The sequence below is a fragment of the Monopterus albus genome, unplaced genomic scaffold (assembly GCF_001952655.1).
Source record: "Monopterus albus unplaced genomic scaffold, M_albus_1.0 scaffold165.1, whole genome shotgun sequence".
NCBI lineage: Eukaryota > Metazoa > Chordata > Actinopteri > Synbranchiformes > Synbranchidae > Monopterus > Monopterus albus.
This window is the reverse complement of record NW_018128045.1, coordinates 620,146-643,699: the sequence shown is the minus strand read 5'-3', so window position 1 is coordinate 643,699 and position 23,554 is coordinate 620,146. Positions and strand designations below refer to the sequence as shown.

The following is a 23,554-nucleotide window of genomic DNA, read 5'->3' as shown; positions in this document are numbered from 1 at the left end:
AAAGTACAACTCAGAAAAGAAAAGAAATATGCACATATCTGGCACCTGGTTTTCCTTTCCTTTAACAGCCTCTGAAACAGAGTGAAGGGCATGCAGTCCTACCTTGCAGACTCTTCGCACTGGCATAGTCCATTGACCAGCTGACCAGTGCCATTGTGATGCCTAGCAGAACAAGGAAGATCCAGTCTTCTCCCAGCCTGGTCACAAGGAATCGCTGTACCCGTGCTACGCAGTCTGACAAAACCAACCACCACAAAAGCTCACAGAAAAGGAGTAACAGCATCTGTCTCTCTACTTAGCTGTTTTATCTTTCCTCAGGTCTGCTCACCTCTACACTTGGAGTAGGAGCGTTTCTTCTTCATAGAGGATGTGAAGTCGAGCTCGGCTGTTTGCTCCTCAGTAGCCTCTGCCTCCATGTAGGACTGACGCCTGTACCTCTGCCTGTTGTGGAAGCTGTGCTGAAGTCCGTGTCGACCGTGGAATCCGTTCTGACCACGGCCACGGCGGCCATGTCCGTGTTGCGTCCTCCCATGGCTGCGGCGATTATCGCCGTGTTTCTTGATCTGTCTCTCTGTCAGCAGGCGTGTGGCCTCCAGTCTGCCGGAGCCTCCTTGGTGCTCTTGGTACTCCCCATAGAGCTGTCAGTCGGAAAATCAATCCATTAATTGACTTGTATACGAGCGTACAAAATATACTATCCAGCATTCATTCATTGGACATGAAAAAGTGAGAACGTGTGGTGCCAGAACACTTTCCTTTGGGCACTCTGTCAGAGAAGGCCCTGTCTTATAAATAGACAGGCCGCGTGTTGACCCAAACAGCACTAATGGAAGCGGAAACGCAGGCTATGCCTCTGGAATGATCGCCCTGGACAAACTCCATGAAAACCGCCTGGGACATCTGCGGAACAGATTAATCCTCAGCTCTCTTTCACTAGCACAAATATCTCCAGTCCCAGCAGCATATGCCCTCGTTCATTGTTTTGTCCTTTTCCTCTATACAGAATATCTCACACGCTTCCAGTGCAAGGCTCACTGCATAGTATTCGCTTTTTTTTCCTCTACATTTGAGGAGAGAATACGTTTCAAAAACACCTTTCTGTAGTCTGCTATCATCACAAACTTTTAGACAGCCTCCTCTTATCACTCTGAAAGAAAATGACAGCAAAAAGGGAAGAAGAGAGGAGGATCATGATTAGACTCTGCCTCTGGTTTGTTGTGTTTTTATTCCTCTTTACTGTGTAATAATCACCCAGTAATATCTGTACTAGTTACAGTCTGTAAAAACTGGCCTTGTTTTTATACAAATGATCTAAACTGGAAGTGCACTCTGACAACAGTGACATGTGACTACTACATAGGGAGGTCACAGATGTGAAAGTAAAAGGGTGTAAGAGTTTGAGTACACTTAAATGTCATGTTTAAATTATACACCTATAAATGCCCATGGCATATACAGCTTGTGCTCCATCCATACTGCTCAGAAGTACAATTAATCAACATGTACTTATTGGTCTGCACTACTGGATCAGTGGTTAGTACTCCAGAACTGCATCATAAACATTCAACCTGGGCACATATATATTTTGGATTCATCAAGCACAGACAATAGCACTCCAGCGATAAGCTGCTAAGTTGTGTCTGGTGCTGCCGCTCAGGACGTCTGTGCACTAACCTTTCAACAGCTTCTAATTTAGAAGGTTCATGAAAAGACAGACTGATGGATGGTTATAGATACACATACACGTACATAAGGAACTGGGGATGCCGTGTGAACAGAGATGACAGTCGATACACTGCGAAACCTGAGCAGTGTTGATGCACAATGTGCTGTAACCGAATGCCAACACATTCACACAACAGAAAACCACACGTCTTGACTGAACGGCAGTCCCCGTGTCTAACACTAGTACACACACCATGTTGTTCCTCTACAGTATAGTGAGGTGAGACAAGACTTGGAAGACTTAAGTGCACTTCTTATAAGAAGAGCAATTTTTCCTGGCATGCTCCAAAAGCTCACATACGTTAGGGTACTGCACGCAAACGCACTAAACTTGACTGTGTATCTCATCTGCCCGCCATCATCATAGCCTGAGTGACCACACAGCACTGGATTTTCTTTAGGCTAAAAAACTGAAAGTTTCATGCATATAAAACTGTCTTTCCTATACAGTAAACAAGCATCCACACCAACACAAGTGTGCCTGCTCCAATGCTCTTGCTGTCGTTAGATGCTCTCAATTTTAACTTGACCTTAAAACAGCAGTTTGAACATAGAAAACAATATAATCATGGCACCACTGTTAACAGCAGGCTTAATTAGCAAAGCTACCAACTGTAAAGCAATAACAAAAGAAGCTAGGGTTGCACACACCTAAGCACCTGGTTAGTAACCAGCTCAGAATAACCTCGACTATTAAACACTTGTTTGTTAAGTCACAATCAAAAGACACTGAACTGTGCCTATAACCTATAGAAGGATTAGCTAAGGTGAGAGCAGATATGTTTACAACAACAAAGCCGTGGTTGGCAGACCTGACCTTATTGTTAACTACACACAGTGAAGGAAGTGGCACCACAACAACTTCCCTGCTCTTACTGTGCAGGGCAGGAGTTCCTCTAATCTGGCAATCGCTGTTATGCTGTCAGTAACCCATCTGCCTCACACTCCCCCCCACACTTTACCTCCTTCCACCTCTCCTTCCTGTTTTCCCTCTTGACCAGTGAAACTCTACTCTGCACTAATCACTTGAACTCCTTTACCCCCTTCTTTCGTTGCCCCCTACTCTCCCCTCTCTCTCTCTCTCTGAGCAGGTGAAACACTACTCTGGGCTAAATTTAGTACCGGTGAGATCCAATATTCCTCATTACACTTCCCACACCTCTCTCTCACCATCAGTGTACCTTTACATGCCTCCTGATATTCCTCCCTCTCTCCTGCATCTCACTGTGTCCTTCCAGCTGTCTCCTAGTCCATCAAAGACTTATAAACAGGAAGTATAAACTGATAAAACCTCTCTAATATTCTAGCATCGTTTCTGCCAACTAAGAGTAAACGTTCGTACTACACATACTGTACACTATAAACCATGCAGAAGTTCGGGTACAGAATCTGGGATGAGCTGCAGAAGGCCGAGAAAACAAGGAAAAGCAACAAATGCATGAGGCAGAGCACTACCAAGGCAGCCCAACACGAAGTAGATGTTGCTGCACCTTTTGCTATGGTTTAACGACACCCAACAGGAGAATTAGTGCCACCAGCTGCTCAATGAACCAACCTCTAAATGTTTGCAAAAAAGCACTGGATAGAAATGCAATAATTATCATCCTCTTTTGCAGTTTTTCTGGAAATTGGGGTTAAAAATTGTGCAACACTTGTTTGGAAATTGGAATAGCTATTTTACTGGCAAACTCTTGCACCAGGTACAATGAGGAATATAGTGTTTATTCAAGATGTAGTGACAGTAACATGGTGCTGATGTTGTTTCCCAGCTGGATCATATCACATTACGGAAATGAGCTCCACTGTCATTGAACAGCCCTCTAATGTCCACATACCTGTGCACAGAGCTACGTGGCTACAGCTGAAGTCAAACCCATCGCATATGAAGGTCTTCTAAAATAGAGAGGGGTTTAACTCCATACATTCTCTTCATGACTGCCAGCTCCCCGGCCATGTGTTCTGTCACCATAGCACTGGGGGTAGCGGGTGGCCACTATTACCACACGCTGTCAGTTATTTATTATGTTTTTAAATGTAGCCCTGTCTGTAGGGTTACAGTATCTCTGACTTAAAAACAGAGGAAAAAGAAAATGAAATCGCAGCCTTGCTCCCATGGGTGACAGCATGAACATAAACATATGGGCTGCAAAGCCTTCAAAAGCACACACACACACACACACACACACACACACACAGCGGTTAGATGACTTTGCAGTCCCTGGACTACCCATGGGCATAGAGTTTCAACAACCACTAAATTCAGTAAGTCACCACGATCACCAGCCCTCACATACCGGCCAATCAACACCACAGAGCCTCTGCAGCTGGATGAGGACTGTAGAGTGAAATCCACCTTTATTCCAGAATCATCTGTCATTCACAACAAGTTCAGGGTTTGAACTTTGTTTCTGTATTTCTAAAGTGATTTTTTCCCCCCAAATTAAAACATTTTCTTGAATGATCTGCGAGAGTAAAAAAAAAAAAAAAACAGGTTGACAACATTAGGTTTTTTTGTCATCTGGAATTCTTTCATTTTATACTGGGAACTACTTGGACCAGTCCCAGGAACGGTGACACAGATCTCCCCACGCCCCAGGAATGGTGCTGGGCTGTAAAGCAATTCTGATGCAGTGACCAAACCCCATTGCTACGACTTGGCCCAAAAAGTATTTCCACATACATAACCACTGAAAAAGGCGCAGCTACAAACGGTGAGTAAATTGTTTGAGTGTCAAATTCCAAAAAATGACCCTTTTTAATCAGGATTTGATCCAATATCATTTGAACTGGAAGTGGAACATCCAGATAACTTTAATGGCTTTTATCGACAAGCACGAAGATTGGAATGTTCTCCTAGTACATGCCACTGATCAACTTTTATAGAAATGACTTGGTGCCATCTTGTAATCTGGCATCCAGTTCTCCTTAATACACCTACGGCTTCCCTCCCCTTGGCTTGCCTCCTCTCCTCCACTACACATAGATGTGAACAAATAGAGACAAAAGTAAAGTATCACTGACCCACCATTCTGATCAGAGAAAATAAAAACACAAACGTCAAGACAATATTTATGAAGTAAAAAATGTAATGTCCTGGTGAAAAATCAAATACTACCAATGTGTAGTGAAAGTACATCTGCAGCTTGTTGCAGTTTTTCACTATTTCTCCTCAACTTCGGTCAGAAGCATATTCTGTGCTCAGCACCATAAAACCCTATTTACTGTAAACTATGTATTCACAACAAGATATTAGTTCAGTGTTATTGTATCACACTGTGAAACAACCTACAGCTGTTTCAGTGCCTCTGGTGTCAGTGTGCAGCCACACAGAAGCATTATCACAAAAACAAAGAAAATATGATGTACACAGATTTACAGGCAAGGAAACATACTGTGTTACATATATCCCAGAGCAACCAGGGGGCAGAGAGCGCAGCAAACAGGTGGCCAGCAGAGAAAGTTGGAATCAGCAAGACAGAAACTCAGTGTGTATGTGCACATGTATATGAGCACGCCAAGATCAGGGGTGAGGGAGGTACACAGTGCCTAAGCACCTGTTGTGTACCCAACGTGTGTGACCCTGTTGTTATACATCACCTAATTGGCCTTCAGTTTGTCTAGAACACACACACCCAGAGTGTGCGGTTCATTCACAAGCACACACACACACCAAGTTGGACAGTCTCTGTCCATGCACATGCAGTATGATCTGCCAATGCAGGTGCGTCATGCAAGAATGACAGAGATTCAGGAAAAGAAACTGAAGAGACAACAGTGAGACACAAATGTGAGAAAGAGGCCGACACAGAGAGAAACAGAGAAAGAAAGAGGGAAGAGCTGAGAGAGAGGGCAACAGAGAGGGCACTGACCAGGGTTTGCTTGTATCTCAGAGCCGTCCTTTCCGATGCATCTGCGGCCATTGACACACTGTCACTGACCCAAAAATAAACCCACCCGCTCACCGTCTGTCTCAGCATTACCAGGGCCGCGCTGGACGCCCAGCCAGGATGTTTGCGCAGACACACATACACACAGAGTGCATCGCCACACACAGACATATACATGCATGGATCCCCACACACCTACACACAGAGTACTGTACCAAATACCTATTGCTCAACATTTAAAGAGACAGGGGACGCCCGCCCAGTGGTGGAGGGGTGAGAAGCAGTTGCCCATCACTCCAAAGACCTGGGTCAATCCAGCAGCTTCAGGCTCACCCAAGAGAGTCTTCGAACACAGCTACAATATCTGCATGTGGGAAGCTGGTAGCACGAGCAACTCCTGCTGGCTTGTCAGGATACCTCTGTGGAAGGGGGTGGGATCTGAGGGGCAGTGTAAGCCAGCGAAGCTCCTGCTGACCCAGAGAAGACTAGTGATTGTGTGTTTTCTCAGAACAAAAACATGGCAGCGTACAGATTCAACACAGTGTCCCTGTGACAAAGTACAAAAGATAATTTCATAAAGTTTCTAGTTCAGTCACAGATTTTCATATGGTTGTTGGCCAAGATTCCTGGTTTTCATCCAGGCAGCCTGGTTTCAGTTCCTATTATGGAAAAAGATGCTTCCAAACTGTTGATGAGGAATAACATGAGAGCAGGCCCTTACTGTAGCTCCCAATGATCAGGATTCCTGGTTTTCACCCAGTCGGCCCAGTACAGTGGACAGTATACAGTGACAGATTCGGCAGTGTGCCAAGTGTTCCCTACTATACTTTCCATTAAACCACCCAATGGATTCTCAGTGGCCAAGATTACTGATTTTAGCCAGAGAATTATTCCTGGTCTGGGAAAAGGATATGGTGTACACTAGTTTAAATGCAGACTTGCTTCCTATGGGGTCCATTCTGAAGCTAAAGCAATAAATGTCCTTTCTCAAAAACCAAACAGCCAAAGGCAAAAACCATTTCAACCAGAAAAGAAATACAAAATCACAAACTTCACATCACAGACCATCAAATCTCCAAAAAGGGGGAGACCAGCTGTAGCTGCCATCAACCAAACAAAAGCTGCTCAATTTAAAGTATGTGTAAGACTTGGTAAACCATGTACTGTAAAAGTCATGTATCTGTTGGCTGAAACCAGAACAGACATAGTTTCGGTGTCTTCCTAAAAATAAAAAAAACCTAACAGCACAAACAGTGGCTGCTGTGAGATTTTAATTGGTGGCCTTTGCAGGATGGATCATGAAGTTAATTTCTTTGTGAAAGCCTTTAAAGATCAATACTGTGGCTATACTGAAACCAAGTGTCTGTGGGTGTGTCAGCTTCAATGGTAAAGGGAAGAGGGTTTGAGGTGACTCAGCAGTTGAGAAGTCATGATTACTCAGCACCAGTACTGATCACACACACCCCCTTGTTTTCACCACATAACCTGGTCCCACAAATATCCAGAATTTTTGGTATTCGTTTGATGGATAGGTAACCGGTTTTCAATTTTAGTATCTGAATATCCGCAAAGCTCATTGTGGAGATCATTCAGGGAGCAGTTTCTACGGACTGTTTTTTGGCTGACTGATTTCTGGTCACACCGGTCCCCACAAAGCTAGGATGCTCCCAGTTTTCAGTCCCCACAAGCACAGAAAACCAAGGCGAAACACACACATCAGTGCAAGTCATGCCTTTCAGGTCAAATACAAATAATACTGAAGTCTATTTTTCTGGCCTTTTATGAGCACACTAAACAAACCACTGAACAGTGCCTCATTGCTTTAGTCCCATAGGAGTTTTCTACCACAGAGGTTTTATCTGAAGACGATAGACTTCTGGAAACCACTCTTACAGGAAAGGATATTATCTTCTATCTGTGCTATGATTTAGCACCTGCATGTACTTAGCAACAACATTCGGCCATTTTCTTGGGCCTCAGTTGGATTACAACAACCGAGAAATGTGTTTGAGGCCATTTTAATGTGCTGACGCACATAATCTTACGCGCTAACCAACCTCTAGGCCTCACTGTGGACACCGAGTGAAAATGTTTCAATTCATCCACATTAAGAAAACACAATAAGAGCAATCAGACAAGCCAAATAATCTTTTTACAATCTTCAAGTCTTTCTCCATCATCACATTTAATTTCCTTTCATGCGCAAACACAAGAACATAGCTGTCCTGAGCAGTTTTAACCACTTCTATAACACACAATCCTGTTGACATTTGACTGAATACAGGCTGTGTAGTCTATCAAGCTGTTCAGAAGCTCAGTGCACATACTGTACATGCACTTAGCAAATATAATATTGACCTAAAGCTGTGTGCAGGTGATAAGGGTGAGTGATGAGGTGTTGGAGGGGTGGGTGTGGCCACAGATATGAGGAAATGCATGAGTGAGAGGGCTGACAGAAACAGAAACATCAGTAGGGATCTGTCTGCCTGTGGATACGGCTACATGCTGCAGACTGACTGGGAAAACATGAAACATGACACGGTGGACTTGAATTTGTCTTACAGCTCTACAGTATGGCTCACAGGGACAGCAAACTACATGTTCTGAATACAGGGAGCACACAGAGCGTGACATCTGATCAGAACCAGACAGCCAGCCAGGTAAAAACTCAGCACTGGCCAAGTCACTCACTGGTGATGGGATCTCCATATGCCTGCACTGGGGCTCTAGTCGCATATAAAACGCACAGCAGTCTGTGCACTGGCACTGTAATACAGCTCTGGGTGTGTAACGGCCTCTGTACAACTTTAATATTTTAAATATATGTGCACCATAACACATTTAATGAAAGTGCATGTTCTCACGCACGATTTTGTTTGTATGTGCTTTTACATGTGTTTCGTGTTTGTTGCGATACGGTCCTTTGTTATGTGTGCAGGAGTGCGTTGATGCAGGAGTTACTAGGGCATGTCAATCTGAGAACAATGCAGACAAACTGGTTTGGTAGCAACCGTAGGGTTGAGGACCACGTCTGCGTGGCTGTTTTGTCTCCAAAATTGCTCACTACATACCAGTGTGACAGCAACAGGGTGTGTGTGCGTGCATGTGCACATACGTATCACACAGAGCACAACTCTTAAGAATGACATTCATTATTAGCACATCAAGATGAAATTACAAACACACTTTGTACCACTGTATATTTGTCGTTAACAAGCGTCTTTTCACCACAAGAGCCAGTGACTGTGTTTGGTGAAACGGTTCTCCACAAGATAGAAAGGGACAAGGTAGGTGTGAGAACTTCTTCAGTATTATTATGACTGCTTATATACTGTACAAGCCGCTCATAAACAGAGGCAAACTGCCAAAAAAAATAAAATAAAACTAAGTGATTTCATCCATCCATCCATGAGCTATAAAAGCTTATTCCTCAGAGGTTCACAGGGGGGCCTCACACTACTCAACACCATACACGGGTCACCAAAGTGATCAATAGAAGCTAAATAACCTAGTAGTTCAGTGAGACACTGTACATGCATTTGAAGAAGTCATTGCCAAGTCAAAAACCTTTAATTTTACATCTTGGTGTAGAAATGAATAGATCTAAATGATATTAGTGTTGATCCTCTCACCATATGGTTTATTCAGACAGGTCTTAAAATGTCAGCCAGGTTTCAATAAGTGATGCAGAATTCTTTAGTGTTTTAGTCCATAAATCTCACGGAGATTATAAATGCTCTAAAACTAATATTCCAACAAAAAGGGCAGAGCAAGCCAATGTAATGAGAAGAGAACTCTGATATTTGCCTATGCTGATAACATTTATACATGCAGACTAGTTGAGTACACTGATAACAGTGAGTGACAGTGGGCCTTAACATGCAGACGACGGGTAGCTGATGCTGTGTGTGAGAAATGGACAGTATAAAGTGTGTCGCACAATGGGTGTTCTTGCTTTGAGGCTTCTGATTTGAATGGGCTTGTTTGTAAAAGACCTGGGGCATGGGTTTCAGCCACACAGGATTAAATGTGCTCAGTGGATATTTGCACAGACACAGAAGCCCTCCTTTCAGTACACACACTCACTGCCCCTGCCACTTCATCTCCTCTGTCAGTTATATTCTAATGCGTTTCACTTCCTTTGGTATTATTATGCTCTGCCGCTGTGTTTACTTTACAGCTACTGTTAGGTGAAGGATGAGTGAGGCTGAAATATACACGGCATCACAGATTCAGGGTTTTCACTGCATAAAGATTTTCCAAAACCTGACCACATCACCAACCACAGAAACCTCAAGAAAGAGATGTCAGCATATAGAAAAGTGGAATCTATTAAGAGGCGTTACCATTTTAACCGTCTCACTGGTGCCTTCATTATTTTACTGAACCATAACTGATATAACAATAACACCAAGTTATGCTGAATGTGTGACTGTCACTGCTTGTTGTTGATGCTGCTGCTCTGGCCAGGACCTCTCCTAAAAATGATTTATTTGTAAGGGAACACGCACAATGTTAGACATAAATGTCGACATCTGATGTAGCGTATCAGAGTTGGCTTAAAGCTCATTTTTATCTGCAATCCCTTGGCAGGTAATCAAAAAAAAAGTCAGTCACAATCAGCTGCTCTTGGAGATGCCATTTCATTACATTATGGACTTGCATCATAGTTGAGTACACAGTATAGAGATGTGAGACCTCAGTCATACAGTAAACACCATCACAGTTCAAGGGACATGTCCAGTATATCATCCGCGTGATGCGACAGGTTTACAGGCTGCTGAATGCCAGGTCATCCTATCAAAGCTTTATGGATTTTAGGTCACTGCTGAACGATGGCTGCTCTTCTGTTTTCTGTGTAACCAGTAATACAAACCATCAAGCACTCCTTCTGGTATTTGCTCTGTGGTCCAGATAAGAAGCTCAGTTGATTTTTTTCTACAGTATCTAAGTGTAGATAAAAGGGCCACAGTAAATATATTTTCTATGAGTTGTTCGCTAAAAGTCTGGGTGTGTGCTCTGCTGTTTACTGATTGCCACCGACAGCTCATTAAACTCTGACCCAGCTACTGTCTGGCTGTTTGACAGGCAGATGCTGCAGGTCTGTCTAAGCTCGGTGGATTTAGGGCAGCTGCTGAGCAGAGGTAACGCTGATCCCTCGCTCCAGCTGACAGTCATGTCTAATCTCTATTCTTCTCTCCCTCTGTAGCATGTCATCCAACTCCACTGCAGATAATCTGTGTGCACCCAAAGACACCCTTTGTAGTAAGGACTCAACTTCTTCTTGTCTCTCTCTCTCATCATCATCATCTTCCACCCTTGCTTTTCTTCCTCTTCAGCCCATCATCTCGTTTTCCTCCTATAAACCTGTCCACATTTCAGTATTTGTCATCTCACACATTCATCCCTCTTTTTGCAGTCGCTGCTGCTTCATCCTCCACTTTCCTCCCACTTTAACCTTGTTGCCCTTCACTCTTTCACATTAACTATGCTCAGTCTTCCTCTAATATGACCAGCCTCACATCTGCCTCTTTTCTTTACAACTCTCCATTTCCTCCTACCATGAAGCTGAACTCAGCTGCTGCCAGGTTCATTTCCTAATGTTAGATATTAGCTGGTGAATTAAAAAGTTATCCTCAGGCTTCCCTCTGCATTTATCAGGAGATGTTTTCACATATTCTTCTGTTTTAATCTTTAATTATCATTCTCTCATTCTTGCTGCTTACTGTAATTTTCTTTACAGCTCTGGTTAATTTATCCCGTCATATTTTTCACTTCTCTTGTTACTGTGTGTTTCCATTAAACTAAACTAAACTGTAAGCCTAGTACCTCTGACATGACACCCAGTTACCTGATTTGCCTTGATAATTAATCTAAAACAAAAGTTTAAAATGAACTCTTTAAATCTGACATGTCTTGGGATTTAACAACCAAAAAGTATAGGCTATATGTCTTTAAAAAAATTTTACTACAAAACGTTCTGTCCATATAATGTCCATGAAATACTGGAGCTCCGGGTAGTGTGCGATTACACAATCAGATGAAGTAAGAACTGATGCACTAATACTGCTGGGAAGTCTCTGTTATCACACAGAGAAATATTTTATCTAGATACAGTAAACCTTTAAACAAATAGACTATTGCAGTACTTTGCATGTTTAGCTTTGTTACAAATCCCTTTTATTTTACATTACTATCAAACACATGTCATAATGTTTCCGATGCCTCGGTCTGTTCTCCCATCATCCAAGCAGCAAAAGGTTTATATTCAACACCTATGCATTATGAAAAAGAAGATTCACTTCATGAAGCTGCAGTAGTAACTTCTTAAAACGTTTTGTACTTTACAACACAAAGTTAAAACAGATACAGTTCACTGTTTCTTTAAGCTAATTGTTCATCTACCAGTAGAATAGAATGTCTTAATTTCCTATTGTTAACCTGAGAGTAAGCTGCATAAAATACGGGACTTGTTTAGTGTTGAAAGTTCAAACTCAACATAAATCCTTCATGGAAATGACAAGAAATGGCTTGGGGCCTTCTGTAAATCCACCACACCTAAGAATGTGCCACAACCAGACTGAGCTAGTAACCATGTGTAAACAGGAAATCATCTAGCTCCTTCCATATATAAATAAGACGTCTGAACAGTGGCGTGGGAGCTATCAAAACAGAAACTCAGAAATGCTAATAGTCAAACGCAGTGTGGTGTCAATCTCTTACTCCCCTGCTGTCAGTGCATAACTGATACCTGGACGTCCAGGCCAGGCAGACTGTCTTACCGAAGCCCAACTGTGCTATGTTGACAGTGTAGCAACAATACAGCAAGACAAGTAAGGCAGAGGCAATGAACAGTGCATTAACAAGCACTTGTGATAAACGCTGCCCACATGCCTTGGATTTGTGCTGCTTCATTAACACAGTGATAGTCCAGATGATTACAACTTAATATACCTGATTAAATTCTGTTTTTTTTCCCCCCATTCTACAGTTTTTGGCCAAGAATTTATCATTATATCTCCAATGTATCTGAGGGTAATGAGAGCTGCATTGAAATACTGATTACTGCCAAATTACACCTCTCTCTGCACCAGTTATGTAATGTTAAAGATTCAACATTGTCTCAGCACATCTAAGCTGCAGCCTTCGATAGTAAACATGTTCATCCTAATTGCCTTAAGCAGTACAGTGAAACCAAACCTGCAACTTTAGAAAGAGTGCAAATAAGGGAGCTGTGTATTTGAACATCTCTCTGAGACACAAACACATAATTCACAAAAGGGCTACCAACAGAAGGAACATCTCTCCACTGTCCTAGCATATGCAGAGGAAACAGAGAGGACCCTCTCTCTGTAGGATATGATCAGACCAACTTGTCACATTGCGCACGTTTAACCTGGTACTATACATTCTTAAAATGCATTGCCTCTTCTTACAGCTGACATTTACACAGGGCCACTTCTTCCTCTCTCTCAGTAATAAAGTACCATGAGCTGGAGGTGATCATCGTCCCTGTGCTGCTCCTCCTGGCCACACTGATCATCTTAGCGATTCTGTTTATACTGAGGTATTGTCCTAAGCAAAAGAAGACACATGCAACAACCCCTCAGCGTTACAACAGCCCATCACGTAAACACACGCAGAGGCACAGACACAACCTACAGGGCATTGATGGTAGGCAAACACATTCAAGCATCTGTGTCTGTTTATTCTTGTTGTATCCTACCACAGGACTACACCTACAGGTTTATTACTCAGCTCCGTTTTGTGTCTGTCTCTGTCAATAGCGCCCCCTGGTATAAACCCACTGGAACATGAAGAGGATACCATGTCAGTTCAACAGGTACTCAGGCTGCAGTACCACAGATGTCTACAGATTTGCATCATGAAGGGTTCAGCCAGCTCACCGCGCTGCAACCGTCCCTCTTCAGGAGGCCTAATCCCACAGTCATCCTCTACAGGGCTCGCATGAACAACAGAGACGTCATCCTGAGGGTGCTTAAAGGTAAACAGGGCTGTAGCGAGCCACGTCCCAAACACAGAGGTCCTACTGCAGACCTGCTGAAGAGGTTGCTCTCTTCTTACCAGCTGAGAGATACAAGGAACAGTCTGATACCTGGTTTACACACTAGAGTTTTGGTTTTATTTCCTGCTGGAGCCTCCACAGCCTGACGACCATCAAATGGAGGCACTTTTCTATGATTTTCCTCAGTCAAAAATTGTACATGATTGATGGCATAGACTTGTCAAATCAAAACAGTAAATGTGAAGCAGCACATTCTTGAAAAAGAGAAAACTACTGCTCAGTGAAAGCTTCCTGGCTAAATAAAAATGTATAAAACATTGCTCTGTGATCTGATCTCTTCCCCCCAGAAACAGCAAACAGCAGTGAGAAGCAGCACTTTTTGGGTTTTGCCTCCTTTGTGTCTAAGCTGGGGCCACACCCCTTCCTACCTGCGCTGCTGGGGGTGGTTTCAGTGCAGTCGCCACTAATGATGGTGGTAGAAGAGCTCCAGCACAGAGACCTGCTGGGGTTCCTGTGGAGATGTAGACAGGTACAGTAAGCTCTCACTTACCACGACAAAGACTAAGTCAGATCTTAAGCAGCAGGTTAAACTGTGATTCACATCAAACACTGCAGGGTATGTGCTCATGTCAGAGGAACATGCTTAAGACTTTTTCCAATTACATGTGCAACTGAACCAGCTTATTACTAACTGGAAACTTGTGAATATCTAAGGGGCAGGAAAACAAACAGAAGACTCACACAGGAACATTAAGACCAAACATGGTTAGGTTAATACAGTGCAGAGAAACATCTGCCGAGTTTGCATATCATGCAAACACAAGGCAAGTTTATTTACCTAGCACTTTTTTTCATACGCAACGGCAATTCAAAGTACCTCAAACAATGCACATGGTTCAATAAAAAAAAAAAATCAAAATGTATATAGATATAAAACACTAGAATGTAAATTAGATAAAATGTTAAAACTTGCATAATTATTCTGCTAATTCCAAACACTGGTCATGACTGTTCACTCTGAGACTAAAATGCAGTTAAAGTAATACGTGCTTTATGGGGCGGTGCAGTGGAGTACACCCTACTACTAAAAGAGATTAATATCAATACCTACTTGACAGTGACAGGTACAGCATGCTCACCTATTTTTATTATAAGACATGTGGTCTTGGTCTTAATGTAAAATGCTTCTCTCCGCTAAAGAAAGACTGATAAAAACATTGTCGTTTTCTTCTCCTCTCTCACTGAAGGATAACTCGGGTTCACAGTCATCATGTGACATGACAGAGAGCAGAATCTTCACTATGGCAGGACAAGTGGCCTCTGCCCTGGTTGGTTATACTTCTGTCTGTATTTGTGTGTAATACTGTATTTGTGGGAATTAGCTAAGAGAGAGTTCATTCTGCCCCCCCTGCTCATCTCACCTAGTCTATCGATACACAAATGTGCTATTTGTCGGCATTACATTTCATCTGAGCAAAAGTTCTCTCCTCTTTTTTGGAGTTCTACAAAAGTCTGAATACATTATAAACCGTTACATTTGCCAGAGTAACAGTCTGATTTATGTGGCATCCTTGTCGTGTTGAACTCTTCTAATCTTCCACAGCCAGGTTCCAAAATTCACAATTTCCAGCATCCCTCTTATTACCTCGTCTTTATCTACACACCCTGTAGGAGTATCTGCACACTCAGAGCTGCATCCATGGTGCAGTGGGAGCTTGCAACGTTCTCATTGATGGAAATTTTACAGCGAAGCTGTGGGGATTGGGGTCGGCCTACCACAGGAAAAGACAGGAGGGTTCAGTGGGCGAACTGCACGACATGGAGATGAGGAAGTGGCAGGCACCTGAAGTGCTGGCCAGGAGAAGCATCAGTCAGAGCAGTGACGTGTGAGTGTCCCAATCCTCTTCTTTTTTTTTTTTTTTAAACAAAGACATAATGCAATAAAAACAAAAATTAAGCACGTCACTGAAATGTCCCAGCCAGAGCTATCAAAGCAGCAACTGGTCAGTGCAGCTTGATTATTACTGATTATGACTGATGTTTCTGAATTGAACTGGAAAGCACTAAAACTTCACCATTTAAATATTTGATCAACAGCTGACACATTTCATACACACACACATTTTATGAGAAAAGCAAAAGTGTGCACATTTGAAAATCAAACCAGGTTTTAATCTGCTACTTTCTTTTGCAGAATTTAGATTAATGAACAGTTTGTGTGCTTGAAAATGTGCACAGATGCAGAGTCCAGAGTTCCTACATTAATGACAGGCACAGCGTACAATTTTATGCTGAATTTTCATGTTTTTGGTTTAATATCAGACTAAACTCTTTAACCCTTTTACTGACATAATGCTCTTCTCCAACTCCTTTTTTAAAGGTGGTCCTTTGGCATCCTGCTCTATGAAATGGTCACACTGGGTAAATGTTTTATTCATTCTAAACAAACCTCCAAGAGAAGTTCATTATAAAATGAATGATAGAATGAGAATCATCATCAAGCAGATATTTTATAAGAAAAATTTAAGCAATGAAGACGAAGATTTCCTAGAATTTGTGACTTTAGAATAATGGCTGTGCAAGAGCTTAAAACCTGTTCAGTACAGATTCCTTAAGTGACGGGGTTTACATCTAAAACTCTCATGTATACAGGTGACCCACCTTTTGCTCAGCTCATGGCGACTGACCTCCTGCAGCATCTCCAAAGAGGAAAGCAACTCAAACAGCCAAACACCTGCTCCAAATCACTGTAAGGGGAACAGCAGTAAACAGGGTTCATTAGGTTGCACAGAACTGGACATGCCAGGAAACCAGTGTGTTTTAAACTAAATTTGTCAAGTGTCAAAAGCTGAATACTTCTATGAATTCGAGGTTTCTGCTGTCTTCACCATGTGAAACAAAGCTTTTTCAGACATTGTTTTGCCACATACAATACAATTTAATACCTATTTCAACACCTTAGTCAAATGTTTTCACAGCCTGCTAGCTATGTTTATGAACGGCGTAAAGACAATAAACACAAGTTTCACGGTGTTTTACCCTGGCCTGTAGGTACTCCATCATCAAGGCCTGCTGCCAGTGGAACCCTGAACAACGCCTCTCCGTGTCCGAGCTCATTAGGAAACTACAGGTGGGAGAAAAATCAGCCAATGGGAGGACAGTTCTCAAAGTGAGTGAACCAATCGACATCGAGAAATACCTGAGGGAGGCGGGATATGGAGAAACATACAACTATGCTATGCTCTGATTGGCTGAGTCAGAACTACCTACCACTGTACAATGGGAGGTTTTATGAAGGACAGCTGCAAGAATGAAGAATTTACTTTGCCAGATGTGAAACGTTTTCACTTGTCCGTTGGAAAAAGACACTATAAAGCACACTCACTTTGTACGTTTACAAAAGTGTCATAGGGATTGTACGCTTTTCTGTAAACTAGAACTATGATTAGGTAAAAGATTAATATAATGAAAGAAAATGCATATTTCCTGCACTTTTTAACTGTAGCAAAATAGTTTATTTATACAAGACAAACAAGCGGCATGTGTACAGTATAATGCTGCTATAACTGATACTGAAACAAGGATTGCAAACTTTCTGGCAGGGCTAATGACACAGTCCATGTCAGCCAGAGGTGGAGTTTGACAAAATCAAGCAGGTAATGTTAAAGCTTAGACAATCTTGCCTTTTCAGACACTGACTGATAGTTTAAAATGAAGGTAAATGGTAAAACACAAAATGTTTAATTCTGTCTGAAATCTAAATCACATTGCTGCAAACACTTGGTGCAATATATATATTTATTCCTATACTCTTAAAACTGTTGCATTTCAGTCTTACACCTTTATACATTCCTTTACTTTGGGTGCTAATTTTGGGTGGTAATCACTGCTGTTGCTACTGGATACCTGAATTTCCCTCAGGATCAATAAAGCATCTATCGACCTTCTTAGCATAACAAAAGCGTTGCTATTTCCCCAGGTCATAAAAATATATAAATAAAAGATGCCCTCACTTTTAAATCTGTTTCTCCCTGGGCAACAACCCCAGGGCTGCGGTGTGTTTATCTGACTAAACACAATTTAGGAATATGCAAGCACTGCATCTATAAACATGCAACGGTCTGTTCTCTCTCGTCACAGTTAAGGATGTGTATTGGCACCGGCTCACATAAAGTCTGTAATCACCCCCCTTAACAGGTTAGTTCTCGTTTTTCACAAATGAACACACGGGCATCACAGTTTTAAAACAGTTCCTTGATTATTTATTTGCATGACAGTATTGGTCACCTCTCCTTGTCAAACCCAGCCCCTCCAAGATTTTGCAGTTTTGTATTATTGCAAGCAAACAAATTCTGAAGTAAATTCTTCATATAAAAAGATCTTGTGCAGAATCCACCGTTATTTTGGTCAGAAAGTGCTACTTTTTGGGAGTACGACATTTAAATTCACAAATGTTACACTGCTAACTTCAGCAGAGCTGCAGTTACTTCACATCACTTGCAATGCAGTACAAGTGCTTTTTATTTTTTTTTGTCTTCATAATATGCTGCAGGACCTGCGGCCTGAAAGACTCCAAAATCCTGGGGCGACTATGACATTAAACACACAGCTATCAAAGATTATCATCCTTTGTGAAAGAAAATACTGTAATAGCCACAGTCACTAACAATAAAGCCAAACAGAGCTAGCTAGACAGGTAAATACTGTTGGTAGTTACACGCTATGTGACAAAGCTATGAGGAAGACTGGAGGTTTCCTTGATCAAGGTAGCTACTATTCAGTCACGCTTGTTGGGAAAGGCAACAAATGTCATTGCTTGAAATAACAATAGTAAAAAAGTAAGTACTAATATAAAACAAGGAATGATATGAAAAGCCGTTAAAAACAGACAATCCTCATCTAAACCTATTGTAGACACTAGTGAAAAAGGCCACAAGGTTCACAGAGAGAGAACATGAGAAAACTCCTACAGTAAAAAGCTTAAACAAGGCAGTCCAGCAAACAAATGTCTATTTAAATATAAAGGCATTTTTACACTTATTACAGTATAGTTTAAGGTTTTCTCACTCACACGCTCATTCATTCAAGTCATAAACGTAGGCCCATGTGTGGCTACGAGCCGATTCCTCTGGATGGATCCCCTGGTTTTACTCATGACACTTCAAATTACCAGCTCACCTTCACATTTGCCATCTGTTCCAGCACTTCCTGTCACTTCACAGAATCGAGCCCATGACGTCACCCTTCACTCGTACACACTAAGTATGGTCGTACAGATGGGGAGCAGCTGGTTGTACCGTTGGAAAACAGTGACAGTGTTGTAAATGCCTGACAGAACAATAGTCAGATTTTGCAGATTATAGTCCTTTTTAAGAGTCTGCTGTAAAATAAAAAAAGCCCCAAGATACTGGGGGAAAGTATTTTGGATCAGCAGTAGTATTTTTCTACTGATGATGTGCTCTGTGTACCATTAGTGGTTTTTTTGCCTGTGAAATATAAAACGCCCTTTTGAGGGATTGGGACTGAATTTGGACTCTGGTCTGGCATTTCTGCAGCCAGTACCCTGTACTCTCACCGTACCCTGTAAGTTATAGAATGGACCACCATTTACAAACAGTGATGTCTGTTCTCACAAAATGATGATGCTGAAAGCACTAGTTTTTATTAGATACATAACATTAAAGCTCTAAATCATCTGAGCCCTGTCCATACAAAACGTTTCTTCAAAACAAAAGCAGTAATCTTTAAGATTTTGACTGACTAAATTACATCCCACTTGTTTTTCTTTACTAGGTTCTGTTGGTGAAGACCAGAAATCAAAACACAATAAGAAAACGTCACCTGTGCTAATCTAGATGAGAACCAACATAGATTCTCAGTGGAAAAAAATGTGGATTTACCTTGAAGCCAAAGTCAGGATTAACCTTTTTACAGACTTTCCTGTGCTACAGGATACAATAGCTCAAACTGTTGTGTGTTCTGCCGTATGCTTTTCGTTCACTGTTCGATTGAACTCAACTCTGAATATGACACAAGATTAACACAACCTGGATCACAGTCTGAATAAGCAGCCCTGGTTGTACACAAGTTCACTACACAACATAAGAGATTCCTGCATTGAAAATACATTCAAACCCTCCAAACATGCTTTTTTCAAGAAAGACATTACAGTGAAATTGTGCATATTAAACGCAAAATTAAATCAGTTTGCAAAAACTATTTCTGACCTCGAGTGCTGATGCTGTGACAGAGAAGCGGCCTGTTGGGGACAGACGTCTTCACTAAAACGTAGCTGGTAATCTGTAGTGTTTTTGCAGCTCACAGACATGTTTGTAAAAAAGGAACAAGATTCCTGTGCAAGTGTGGCAGACATGTGCACGAGTGGACATACCAACAACAGATTTAAGTGCCGCAGCCCCGGCTTGGGCCTAAGAGCCTCGGCTTTGTTTTGAGAAGGACCTGCACATTATACACTCACCTGCAGGACTCTGCCTCCTCTGGAACCAGTTCCATATCTGAACTGGCTGCAGAACAGGAGCTGGGGGTAAATGCCCAGGGCTTAACTTTGAACATGAAAGAATGACATCAGTCTTTCAGGTTGTTAATGTGGGCGCAGATCTTCAGGGCGGGACCCAGCTTGATGTTCATGGTGGACATGAGATGTTCCTCCTTCAGCAGCAGCAGGGCCTGGCCGTCAATCTCCTGCGACAGGAACTGGGAGGCGAGCTCCTCACAGCCTGCGAGAGGGAGAAAGAGGAGGAATAAAGAGAAAATTAAATGAGGAAGCCGGACAAAGGAAAACTGAAGGAAGAAAGGAGTGATGAAGTCCCTGGTGGGATGGAAATATAAATACAGAAGAAACAAAGATAATGGAAAGAGATGAGAAGAGCAGAAATTTAAGATATTTTAGTGAGAATGATTATCTGCTGGTTGAGTTTCCCTTTACAATCTGTTTTCATTTGCATGTTTTGACCCACAAACAGTTAACAATGCAAAGTTATTTGCTTTGCCGCTATAACAGAAAAACAGAAAGCCTCCATTTTACATTTAACTTTTACTGGCATCATGATGCCAGAGCTGCCTTGGAAAACAGGGACACTAAAATAAATAAAAGAAGAAGCTTTGAGAAGCTTAAACTAACAATTTTTAGGTATTTCTGCAAAAAATAAAAGATATGACTGATTATCAAAATGCCTGACAACTTTCTCAACTAGTATAATACAGATCTGATCTTTTCATCTCTACAGAGGCTTTACTAACATCAATCTTTAAGAGTTCCTAAGTCATCAGAACATCAGTAATTCAACTGGCAACATAAGCACTAATAACAAAGACTTAACATAGATTTTTGGTTCTGATGACAGATAACACAAACAAAATAACACTCCAAGAAGGTCAAACAGATGTGACCATTATCGGTATTTTAAGATCTCTGTACCTTGTAGTGAGGAAATAAACTGTGACACTTCCTCCACACTCCACTGGGCGGGGCTAGCAGGGAGGCAGCTGGGAGCAGAAGTCTCCATTGGGAGCGGAGGAGGCGGCTGGTGGCAAGAGGCTGAGGAGGCGGGCGAGAGGGACATGGGCTCATCTTCATCCTCCTCTCCACTGGACTCCTCATCTGAACGGCTGGACTCTGAATGGCACTGTGGGGAGGAGAGACCGGTGAGCAAGGCATCAAAGACTCTGCCTTTAGCAGAAGCCTGTGGCTGCACTGCCTCCTGGTTTGTGTGCGACTACATGCATAAAGAAAGAAAACATTACAGCAGCATCAGAGAGAAAAGAACGGTCCTTGCTATTAAAGCCTGCAGTACCTCATTGCAGCCATGAGGGGTCGCACAGGCTCAACGTTAGTGACTGAAAGCTCTTTGCTAAGATGTTTATCCTTCGGCTCCAGGTAGAGCAAACTTTAATGCTACAGCATCGAATACTACTTTAGACAGTAGTGCAATTACAACTTTGTGGCAACAGCTTGAGAAAGTTCTTTCCCTGTTTCAACATCCCCTGTGCACAAGGTCCATAGGAATATTGTCCCAGTTTGGTCTGAAACGTGGCCGGCCTGCACAGAGCCCTGACCTCAACCCCACCCAACACCTTTGGCAGGAACTGAATCACAGAGTGTGAGCGGGAGGCTGCTACAGCAGCAGAGTAATGTCCACGGTGTTAGAATGAGATGATCAATATCAACACACGAGTGTCATATTCTACATTCTTCACTGGCCATGTAGCACAGCCTGCTGCAAGCTGAATCTCCCTCTGTAGGAAAGTAAATAACTGAGCTGTTCTGAAAATAAATGAACTGGAGTTATAAAAAGGTTACTGAAAAGTGAAACCTAGGACTAAAATACAAAGTGTCTCACTTAGTATTTCTATACTGCTGTTTCTTATTACTTTTTGGCTGACAAGTCCACTGATTTATCAGTCTAACTCTAAAACATCTTAATTTAGAGCTTCTTGTTCCAGCACCTTTCAAAAATTTGACACAATTAAAAACTTTTCCATCGTTTCTTCGGATCCAGCTGCCTCACCTTGGCAGGTACGGGTCTCCCTGCTATCTTGGCACTGGCTATTTCTGAGCTGGTCCTGCGGGGAACCCTCCGCCTGGCGACGCCTCCCTCCTCGTCTGAGTTGGAGAGGTGACCCTGGCCTCGATCCTGATCTGGAGTCTGATTCTGACTTTGACTCTGCCGCATGCAGAAGGGCTGCCTGAAGCTGACGTTGTACCTGGGGAACCAATACATACTGTATCGTAGACAAAGAGTGACATATACGGTACTGAAGCCAAGACGAGCAACACATACATATTTCATCTCTTTGCACTGTACAGTGTATAATCCATACTCATGTAGTGGGCAAAGAGACAAGTGTAAAGCAGAAGCAGAATATGTCAAATCATATGCTTAGAGCATACAGTTTCAAACAATGCAGACACAGCATTGTTTATATAGTCAAACATATCAAACAAACACAAAGTACATTTGAAAAATTAAAGACTGTACATATATTTGATATGAAATCACAAGTTTATGTGCTAAAAGTGGGTGAAGTGACAGTAATATCAAAACAAAATATGAAGACGATAAACAGGCATGCTGTGAAACCTACAGCTGCGGCCGCCTGAGAACTCAGCTGTCCCACGTGTCTTTGAGCAGGGCTGGAGCTCCAGCCCAGGACACTGAAGTCAAGGCTTCAGTCATATTTTTGAGATTTGTAATGACATGAAGAGGGTTTTGCATTCTAAGATTACACACCTTTAAGGTCTATTCTGATATTGTGTTAAGTCTAAAATCTACTAAAAACCAAACACGGTACAATAAAACATATTTATATTCAAAACCAGAATTCAGTAACCGGTGTTGACATTAGGCATCGCCGACAGCAGCAGTACACTGATTTCTCAGATGGCGCCCACTGTGTACGTTATACACACACACACATGTTGTAGTACCTCTTGGCACAAGACATGGAGCAGAATCGCTTGGTGCCTCTGAACTGGCTGGCAGGAGCAAAGTTTTTACAGTACTCACACTTCAGCAGTGGGGGGGGGGAGTTTACAGAGAGAACAGAGAAGATGGAAAATGAGTTTATACACTCATTTAGTTTGTGCACTACTACAATGTCACATCAGAACAGCAAACTGTAAATGCACTCATACAGCTTTTAGCTCTTTTTTCTACACCACCACACGCAGCAGGACAAGCAGATTCATTGAGCTGTTATGCTTCCTCACAGTTACTGTCAGAGGGTGGAAACACCCAGCTAAAAGCGTGGAGCATTCCCATCCCCGGGCCCAGCTCGGACAAACGCAGATCAAAATATGTGGTCAATTAGGGGCACAATGTGAAATGCGGCCGTCCATGTCCGTGTTGTATTGTGTTTGGCCAAGTTAACCAGTTAAAAATCATGCACTGTCAGC

The 23,554-nt window shown here is 42.3% G+C and overlaps 2 protein-coding genes across 2 annotated transcripts in view; both read right to left on the bottom strand.

Annotated features, from left to right (window-relative positions):
• Window positions 1-16,769, bottom strand: part of LOC109968891 (chloride channel protein 1-like) — a 45,497-nt gene extending 28,728 nt beyond the window's left edge. The window contains exons 1-7 of the mRNA XM_020615448.1: window positions 16,678-16,769; window positions 16,300-16,385; window positions 15,482-15,551; window positions 15,303-15,410; window positions 14,067-14,149; window positions 329-638; window positions 103-234 (exon numbers count right to left, since the gene is read on the bottom strand). Coding sequence (XP_020471104.1) covers window positions 103-234; window positions 329-638; window positions 14,067-14,149; window positions 15,303-15,410; window positions 15,482-15,506 — 658 coding nt within the window. The 5' untranslated portion in view covers window positions 15,507-15,551; window positions 16,300-16,385; window positions 16,678-16,769. The remainder of the gene's footprint in view (window positions 1-102; window positions 235-328; window positions 639-14,066; window positions 14,150-15,302; window positions 15,411-15,481; window positions 15,552-16,299; window positions 16,386-16,677) is intronic.
• Window positions 16,770-17,870: 1,101 nt separating this feature from the next.
• LOC109968889 (polyhomeotic-like protein 1) overlaps window positions 17,871-23,554 on the bottom strand; it is a 15,107-nt gene continuing 9,423 nt past the window's right edge. Inside the window, exons 13-16 of the mRNA XM_020615445.1 lie at window positions 23,087-23,174; window positions 22,167-22,380; window positions 21,077-21,284; window positions 17,871-20,375 (exon numbers count right to left, since the gene is read on the bottom strand). Of these exons, the coding sequence (XP_020471101.1) occupies window positions 20,224-20,375; window positions 21,077-21,284; window positions 22,167-22,380; window positions 23,087-23,174 (662 nt within the window). The 3' untranslated portion in view covers window positions 17,871-20,223. The remainder of the gene's footprint in view (window positions 20,376-21,076; window positions 21,285-22,166; window positions 22,381-23,086; window positions 23,175-23,554) is intronic.